Below are 9907 nucleotides of genomic sequence, written 5' to 3' on the forward strand. Positions count from 1 at the left end.
TTGCTGCTTTTACGTGGAATTGCTTTTCCGCCGCACAAATCAGAGAACAAACGGTTAGCGGCTTACCCAGTCGTCAAAGGAGTTGCGTCAACCCGCCTTTTCGTGAACGACAAAGCAATTCCTGGTAGATAATTTGCAACTAGAGAAAGCACTGAGTGGAGCCACGCTTTGCAGCCGGACCACTTCTGGAGGAATATAGTGAGAAACGCTCTTCTGTAGAAAGAGTGAGGCAATACAGAAAAGGTAGGAGTGTTGTTACTAGTGAGCTGCTCTGCCAAGCAGGAAAACCAGCAGCAATCACCTTGGAAAGAGCAACTCTAACTATGTTTGAGTCAAGGAAGGATTTTAAAGGATACTATTCAGGGCTGCAGGTAAAGATTATTTTAGTAACCGATTATTCTGTCGATTAATCGATTAATTAGGGTAAAGGAAATTCTGCAGATTTCTCATTTACACTTGAGCTTATTTTATACAATATAAGAAGTACACAAATATACAATTCCTTCTTTTGAATAAGAAAATAAACATTTCACAGCCGAAAATGTAATAACGCCACGCTCCTGTAGCGAACGGCAGATGATTAGTAGCACAGGATCCATCTGCTGCTAAAAAAATACTTCCAATATCAACATGTGAAAACCTCAGCCTGATCCGATGATTAGTTTTGGATTAAATTATTAATAATTGGATGCAAAAAGTGCTTTATAGGAGATTTTTTAGAACAGAATTTTAATCAGGTATAGCTAAAGCTACGTTACTTGAGGATTTTTTTTTCACCAGAACATATTTCGATTTTTTTTTATCTCAAATGTTTGTTTTTGTTCAGCTTTGTCTTAGTGCCCTGAATATGGCTTTTTTCATTTTCAGAGAACTGTATGCTCCAGTTAACGATTAATAAATGACTAAATTAGCTGACGATCACTTCCTTCAATAATTGATTAATCACGATTAATCGTTTCAGCTCTGCTTGTATTCAACCATTTCAAAGAGAGAATTATTTAAAAGTGGAAAACGTGCAGGAAATCAGCTCGAGTACTTACACTGAAAAGACAAATTAGATGAAAACTCATTAAGCGTCATTATATATAATCAAATTAAGATATGAACACAATAGGACAGAACATGAATGCTGAATCTGGAATAAAAACAAATCTGTTAAGAAATTTACTACATCAGTGGTTTGCAACAATATGCCAAACAGTGAAACTATAGACACAAACATTTAAAACTATGAATTTATTTTCTTCAACTCATCATGACAAGGAATGTTTAATTATACTTTTTTTTTTTTTTTTACACGATTTACAAGAATTAAACCAAGTTCAAACAACAATCACAACAAAACATAAAATGAAATTATTAAATGGTACAGTAAATTAATGTGATTTTTTTTTAAAAGTCTGAAAATAAACTTGTGTCTTCTACACATTCCCCAGGTCATCGTCTCCCTCCACCAGTCGACATGAGAGTTTAAGGTTTCAAGATCCTCTAAAACAAGCAAAGAAAGTGATCAAAGTGAAAACTAAACAAAACCTCTTGTGATAATATAACAAACAGTTATGATCAGTTTGTTGGCCAACTTGTTTACAACAAATTTGGACACACCAACAGCATTACTGTTAACTAGGGGTGCACTGATGAACCGGGCACAAACTTCCTTAATTTTGGGTGACCGGCCGGTTGGGTCCACCCGATATTTACGTGCGAGATTGACTTTCAAAACAAAAAGTAAATTTTTTTATTTAAAAAAAAAAGGAAAATTGACATCAGTTAAAATCGGCTTTTTAAAGATCAACAATTGGCCAGAAAAAAAATGGCATCGGTGCACCTCTACTGCCCACACATCACAGGAATCGGATTAGTGGAAGTTTTAAGTCCAGTTTCGATGTTCACCACTCTAAAAATGATTTGCCTTCCCATGTAGATTTTGCAATTCACTTTGGCATTAGATATTAATAAATTGCTCTTTGGATTTTTGATGTCATCTTAAAAGAGGCTAGCTTGAGAATCCTGCTTCGCGTCAGATTTTTCAGAATATACTGCCATAATAGCAACAACAACAAAAACATTTAAGATGAACAGAATTTCATATTTGATGGTTCCAACATTCGGAGCTTCTGATTAGAGGTCGCAGTCAACAGCAGAGCTTCTTCTTCGTGAAGAACGCATGCACCGTCGGTACACCGTGTCTGATTGGAGCTGGCTAACATGCGGCACGCACGGATGCTGAACGCGTCTCAAAGATTGCATACAGAGCGAGAAAAAAACCCCTAAAAATGTCTATGGAAATTGCTGACTTTTTGATTTACTTTTCAGAACTTTGAGACATCTGTAAGGTTCTGCCTCCATGTTCTGTCGTGCTGAGTGTAATCTGGGCGTCGTCCTGCAATTTCTAGAGATGTATTCATGCAACTGCCAGGATTCCATACGGCACTGCAATCAGATTGTTTTGCGCACAGGTTGTCCTGAAATACGAACATTTGTAGGTTAAATCATCTAAGAATCCTCGAGGCATACTCACTTTGAAAGTAGGTGTGGGCGTTTATCGTATCGCTTATCGTGATACATTTCATATAAGAATTATAATAAATTCTAATTTATAAAGTTCAAAACCATCCGTATTGTTATTTTTTTGTTACTCCTTTCAATCAATGAATGCCAATAAATTTGAAAGCGTGACTAAATGCAGTTACCTACATTGTAGCAGGAGCAGTCCAGTCTTTTTTTAAATGTACTTGGTCAGATGTAAAACACAATCTTCCTTGTAGTGCAGCGATTTTTACATCTGTTGATTCGACCGATTTTCTTCCCGGATAAATAATAGGTTGAAATAGTTATACGCATCTACAGATACCTTGAAACATGTTTTCGTACTAAATATGCACATCGACTCCACGGCAAAAGCAACGGACGTTCTGAAGATGCTGACTGAAGCCAGTGACCGAGCGACACAGCCTGCAGCCAAACGAGTCGCGTACCGACACCTGCTGAAGAGCCAGGCAGACAGGAAGAGCAGAGAGGAAGAGCCCACGACTCCCAAATCCAAACGGAAAAACCCAGAGTACAGCTCGCAAAATGCACTCAGGAACAAATTACAGGAACAAACGGATCCGGTTTTTAATGTCCTGGGGATGAAACGAAAATCGGTACAAGTATTTTTGGCCTAAATGATCACCGATAAAATTTTGAGGGGAAAGTGGGAAGTTTATAAGCATGTGTGAGTGGGGTTTTGTTTACTGCAGGAGGGGCTGGTGCGCTTTACAAAACAGATGGTAAGGTGTGAGGAAAAAAAAGCATCCATGTGGAAAAGCTGAAGCAACGTCTCGTCATCAGAGAAGAGAAAGTTAAGGTGCAAGTGAGTTATTATCCTAAGCATACTGCCAGATTAGTTACAAAACGGCTTAAGGACAAGACAGTAAACGTGCTGGCATGGCAACCAGTTCTATCAGGAGGAATGGAGCAAGAATTCCAGTAAAACTATTGTGGGAATTTTGTGGAAACGGCCACAAAAGGTTTGACCCAAGTCATGCAGTTTATTAAAAGCCAAGTAAAATTATGTCCCAACTTTTTGACATTTTTGGGGGATTTTTTTGTAAATAATTCTGGTATTCTGCACTTACCTAAATCAGGAAAGGTTTAGTCTGATACTTTCCGTGTGAATCTGATTTAAACTGTATTGCTAGAATAGAGGCTGCAGTTTTTTTGTTTTACTGAATTAGATAAAATTGAGAGGGTAAAATTATGACTTCTAGATATTCCCTTTGTATGCATAATAAAAAAACCTGCGTGACGCTCACCTGGACTCATTGCTGCATTTGGTCCCCAGACACTGAGATGTAAAAGTGACACTTTGTCTTTCTGTTAGCTAAACCAACACTTTGTTCTCCTAAAGCATCTGTTTGGTTTTACAGTTAGCGGTCATGTTAAAGTTTCCTGCCAACAATCTGGATTCAGTTCGGTGACTCAAGCACTGATCATCATCATCAAAAAAAAAAGAAAGCAGCACTTTCTGAACAATGTTTAAAACGGTAAAAGGAAGGACAGTTACAATGCTCAATGGTCAAATATTGTAGCAGATGAAGGCACTGAAAACACGTTTGAGAAAAAAAAATTTGTCTTTAGACTCTACCATGTTGGATCCATTACCAAATTTCTCCAGCATCAGAGATTCTTTACGGATTACGACGAAGTGACATTTCGGATTCATGAGGCAAAAGCTGGTGAGGTCTCCTTTGGTGCCGGACACTATCTGTCCTGGTTCTCCGCCCTGAGGCCAGAGTCCGAGGCGTCCTCTGAGGGGGTGTCCAGGACGGGGTTGACGAACCCTTCGAATTCGGCGTCGCCACCGTCCTCCGGGTGAGTGCTCACAAAATCGTTCTCCCACTCCAGAGCGTTGGAGTCCTCGGAGGCCGAGGTGGGCCCGCTGGTCACCTGTTTGCTGCCTGGCCGCAGGGCCGCCCGCAAGATGTCCTCCTCGGTCCGAGACCGTTCCCAGGCCGGCAGAGTTCGGTTGATTCCTGTGGAGGGAAGACGACGTCTTTAACTCCAACATCTACAAGTCTTTATTACTTTGAAGGGTTTCTGCAGGTTTCACCAACTCAAATTTAAGAGTTTTTAAGACCTTTATGATTGGAATTTAAGACTTATATCTCCCCAGAAATGCACTGATGCCATCCAGACAAGTGACAACAAATGTGCAGTTATCCAGGACAGACGGAAAAAAAAGAAGGTCTCTAGCTAGCTAACAAGGACATGTTAGCAGCTAGTTAGCGGTAGCCTCAACTGTCTCCAGGATGCGTGCGACTTAAACTTTTGCCCGACAGAAAAGTCCCACGAGAAAAAAAAATAAAAAAATACACAGAATATGGTCAAGACAATATTTAAAACCTTTGATTAACATATTGCCACCTTTCTAAAATACTGCCACATGTCCTTTTTTCTCAAAAGATGTTTAGGCAAAAAGAAAAAAAGAATCACCACCTCTTTCACTCGAAAAGACAATTCAGCAAAAAAAAAGAAGGGGGGGGAAAAAAAATCACTTTAAAAAAAAAAAAGACCAGCTATTACTTTAAGAAGGTGATTTTAAAGGCCAAGTTACTTTTATAAATGTCATTTCAGACTTTTTAAGGCCTTAATTTAAGTTTCATGAAATTAAGACGTTTTAAGGATGTGCAGACACCCTGCAGTAGAAATTACTTAGTGGCTTCAGGTTTTCACATGGTGGTGTGTTGTAAAATCACAAATCAGGGTTACATCAGTTGCAATTCTCTGGCCTGACATGTCGATTTTGATACGAATAGTTTTGTCTGAAAAGTCGCTAAATAAAAAAGCAACAAAGTTTGCTCTGTTGGCTACAACGGGGTGATGGTTGTGAATCGAGAATAGGGTTAGCACCCCATACGTCACTAATAGTGCCAATTTTTGCACCAGTGTCTTTGACATATTATTGGTACCCTCCTACCACAAATGTTAATGTAGTTTAATTAGATGGTACCTAAAATCAGACACATTTATCTTGTTAATTAGCAAACTTTCACAGCATAAAACATTGATAAAAACAGCAGATTAAGTGAAACTAAATACTAAAAGTCGACCCGTTACCTTCCTCATCCTCCCACTCTAAATCGAGAGAGGTCCCGTCGTCGTTGGTGGAGCGAGTCTTGGTGGTGAAATCCCAGCTGTAGTCCGTGTTGGGCGTCACTGCGTTTGCTTCAGAGGAAAGTCCTGCAAACACACAGGCAGTGGCTACGCTGTGCAACAGCACATTTCTCTTCTAAAAATCAAAGCTTTAAACTGGTTTTAGCACAGCATAGGTTTGAATCCAGCAAAAACCCGTCACTCACTGTTGCTCCTAAAAGCATCCGACTGGGCTTTCACGTTCTGCAGGTAGACGTCGAAATCCTCCCCAGAGGCTTGTCTGTAAAAAAGCCAAGCAGACGATCACTACGACAGGAGTTTAAAGATGGCACAGAAGGAAAAAAAAAAAAACACACACACAAATGTTCCTAAATAAAAATCTGCTAAACCTGGTTCTTGCAGAGCTGAAACTAGATGTGGACAGCTAGGTTTGTCAGCTTTTAAGTCCAAACAGTTCTAGTTACAATATGTTTATTAGTCAAGTTTCAGCATATTATTGCTTTTTTGTTTTTGTCTCACTCGCTCCCATTTTCTTCTTTTTTGCGTTTTGAAGCTTCACTTAGAACACTCAAGACCGAACAGTGCAAAATGTAAATTTTTGCCAATTTCCAACCAGCATTAAAATTTGATCGGGAGTGTACTTGGAAAAAGTTGTGAAATTAATCACAAAAACCCCACCCTCCAAAAAAACCCCCAAAAACCCAACATTTTTTTAAGAGACGAGTCTGGACTTTTCCATGCAGTAAGTGAAACAGATAATTGCCCCTTCTATGTCAGTTACACCCTGGGAACCTTTTCAGAACCTTACGATCTCATTTGTGCCCCAAACAGAACTTCGAGAAACTCACTTTCTCTGCTGCGTCTCGGCGCCCGAGCCGTCTGCTTTCCCCCGCGTCTTCTGAGCGTACAGCTGGAGATACAAAACAAGACACATAGCTCGCCGTTAGTAAAACGGAGAGGCGGGATTTACATGAAAACGTTTCAGAATGTCGGCCTCATGAAGACGGATGTGTCCCCAGCACCAGAGAAGAGACGGAGAATAAAAAGCAAACAAACTTGCACATTCTTTAAGTAAGCTGAAAACCTTTAGATTGTAAAAGTAAGGGAGATAAATAAGGACAGGAAATTTCCTGCTTCAGCACCACTAAGCTCGTCTTCATGAAGGTTTGTGCAAATCTGGCAAGCGCAGTTCCTAACAAAGTCAAATATTTCCTGCTTACACTAATCAATAAAGCCCATTTCCGCAGCATTAAAGATGGTTTCAGGAAGTGGTTTGTACATATTTGTGGAAGTAATTATTCATATATCATTTTGGTGAACCCTCAAGGTACTGGAGCCTCTATTTTTGGGTTTTATTTGCTCACCGTTGGGGACATTCAGTCAACTTTAAAAGATGTCTCTAATCACTGCTATGCAGATGACGTTCAGTTGTACACCTCGATTTGCCACCATCTGTTAAGTTGCACAGACTCTGTTAAACTGATAGGACTCTTCAACTGAATAAAAGACAAAACTGAAATAATTATCTTTGTACCAGAAAAACGTATCACTGAGATATCTCTCTGTTAGGAACCTTGGCATAACCTTTGCTTCTGGTTTCACTTTGGATCCCCATATGAAGCCTTTGGTTTGTTCTTGTTTTCAGTCATCTACCAACTCGTGCTTTTGCTTCATCACAACTAAATTATTGCAAAGTACTTTAAACATCAAACGGTTCCAAGTTGTTCAAAATGACAAGATCCTACAAGTTTTCACCCGTGACTCAAGCTTTGGTGTGAATACAATGGCTTCTGATCTATTTTAGAGTGCAGTTTAATATTCCTCTACTGAGTCGGAGAGCTTCTCATGGAGAGTCACAAGGTTTGAGGGCTTGTTGCCTGGCAGGCCCCTGAGGTCCTGTGACCAGGAACCTGCTGACGGTTCTCCATACAAGACGAAGACAAAAGAAAACACAGCATTGTGTTCAGTGGCTCCGAGACTCTGGAACCCTCTTCCCTTTGGTTTGAGATCAGTGGACCCTCTGGACTTTTCAAAATACATTTTTAAAATCAGCATTTTCTTCATTTCTCTTATGCTTCAGAGTATTGCCAAGCATTTTGTGATTTGACACCTTGAAATGTGTATATATATAGTTTTAATTACTTAAGGTACAGCAAGTTTATTTGTGCGGCACATTTTCAGCAACAGGAGCAGCTGAAGCTGTTGGGAATTTTTAGGCAAAATGTGCCATTAGTTTCTCTAGCTGTTGCTGCGACATCAGTCATTTAATCCTCGCAGCACGTTTCGGCTGATAGAAGTCTGACTTTGTAACTGTCTTTATGTGACTCTGAAGGGTCAGGTTTGAGTCCATCACCACACCAAACCAGATTTAGAGTCTGTTCAGTGATTTCTAGCTGTGCATCGACTTCTTGGCTGCTCCTTTTTAGGGCCAAAAGAATTAATTACTCCAGTTTTGTTTCTGTTCAGCTGAAGAAAGTTACGGCATCCACACTTTGATTTGTTCCTTGAATGGGTTCGTGTTCACCTGGTGACGCCGTAATGTAGAGCTATGTATCATCTGTGTAGTATAACTAATCTTATCCACCTGTAGATATTAGAAGGGAGAGGCACCAGGGACTGAACCCTGGGGAACCCCGCATGTGACTTCTGTCTGTTCTGATGAAAAGTTACCTACTGACACAAAGAAGTCCCTGTTGTTTAGGTAAGACTCAAACCAGTCAAATACTCCAGTCACTTCAATAATGCATCATGGTCAACAGATACATTATGACCAACAGCGTCGAATGATGCACTCTGTACAAACAATCTGAACTCTAAAAGACAATGCTCTGCTTATCAAAGGGTATCTGGATCATTACTTACAACAAATTTACTGTATAATAATACCGTAAACCCCAGTAGATCACATTCGTAGCCCTGAATTCAATGTTTTTGCCCATCAACTGCAAGATACACTGCAAAAACACAAAATTTGACCAAGTATTTATTTTCTAGTTTCCAGTTCAAATATCTTAGTACACTTGAAATAAGACAAAAAAATATATAAAGTAACTTTCCAGAATGATAAAGGTGTTTTAAGTCAATAATTCCTGAATATTGATTAAAAAAAAGAAATACCAGTTCCACTGGCAGATTATTTCAGTAATAAGATATTTTCCCCCATGTGAAATAACCTTCCACTATTTCATCAATATTAAGAAATTATTGACTTATGTGTTGATAATAATTTACTTTAAGTTAATTTTATTTTATTTACAGTGTATTAAGAGATTTGAACTAAAAACTAGACAAAAAAACCCACTTGGTAAGATTTTGTGTTTTTGCCGCGCATGAAAGCAACCCCACCCCCATGATGCTCCTCCCTCCACCATGACTCTCCAATCAGTCTGATTTTACTGCGAGTTTTCACTCGCAGTTTAGATGACAGATGACAGAAACAGCTGTAGATGTTTTCAAAAATGATGCATATTTAGGACATCATTTCTTTTAAAAAGGTCTGCAAATGTAACTCTGAAAATGGTGAATCAGACGTTCCCATTTAGACAGAACTTTGTCAACAAGTATTACTTTAACAAGAATCATTTGTCTATTTATAACCAACTATTTGAGGAGCACTGAACTGTAACCATGCAGAAGAAATATTCACTGCTCCAACATAATAAACAGGCTGATGAGGATAAAAGAAAAAACACACTCAGCTAAAACGAGAAAGAAAGAACAACACACAAACGAGAAGGAAAAGGAGGAGTTTAAAAGCCAGGACGGCCCACCTAGAGGGACACCGGGTCAGAGGAGACGCCGTAAGGTAAACTAGCAGAAGGGAGCGCTCAGTGCCGCCTCACCTCCTTCATTTTTCGTTCACGAGCCAGCCTGGCGGCCTCGCGCTGGGCGGCATTTCTAGCCTCCTCTTCTAGCCTTAACTTCTCCTCCTGTGCCTCTAACTGAGCAGAAATAAACAAAATTAAACAAACACAAAACAGAAAGTTAACAAAACAGAAAACAAAGCGATGCTTCAAATAATAATAATAAAAATAATAAGCCAAAAACAAAGACTAAAAGCACAAAGAAAAAACAAAAACGGGAGCTGGAACTCTCTAGAAATAAAACATGTCTCACCTCAACTTGTAGCTTTTGGTCGATGAGGACTTGTTTGTCGGAGATAGCAGCGTAGCGGTGTTCTCTGAGGTGACTGAGCTCATCTTCATTGATGGGCCTGAAAATAAAAAAAACATCACACTTTGAATATTGGTGAGTTTTATTTCTTTTTTTT

At 39.3% G+C, this 9907-nt stretch overlaps 1 protein-coding gene across 2 annotated transcripts in view; it reads right to left on the reverse strand.

Annotated features, from left to right (window-relative positions):
- Positions 1-1221: 1221 nt before the first annotated feature.
- Positions 1222-9907, reverse strand: part of ap1ar (adaptor related protein complex 1 associated regulatory protein) — a 10889-nt gene continuing 2203 nt past the window's right edge. The window contains exons 5-10 of one of the 2 annotated variants that reach the window (XM_008419813.2): positions 9754-9850; positions 9480-9578; positions 6486-6547; positions 5844-5917; positions 5602-5724; positions 1222-4517 (exon numbers count right to left, since the gene is read on the reverse strand). In XM_008419813.2, the coding sequence (XP_008418035.1) occupies positions 4246-4517; positions 5602-5724; positions 5844-5917; positions 6486-6547; positions 9480-9578; positions 9754-9850 (727 nt within the window). In that variant the 3' untranslated portion in view covers positions 1222-4245. The remainder of the gene's footprint in view (positions 4518-5601; positions 5725-5843; positions 5918-6485; positions 6548-9479; positions 9579-9753; positions 9851-9907) is intronic. The other variant, XM_008419814.2, reaches the window with a different exon arrangement.

This window comes from Poecilia reticulata, linkage group LG10, assembly GCF_000633615.1.
Source record: "Poecilia reticulata strain Guanapo linkage group LG10, Guppy_female_1.0+MT, whole genome shotgun sequence".
Classification (NCBI taxonomy): domain Eukaryota; kingdom Metazoa; phylum Chordata; class Actinopteri; order Cyprinodontiformes; family Poeciliidae; genus Poecilia; species Poecilia reticulata.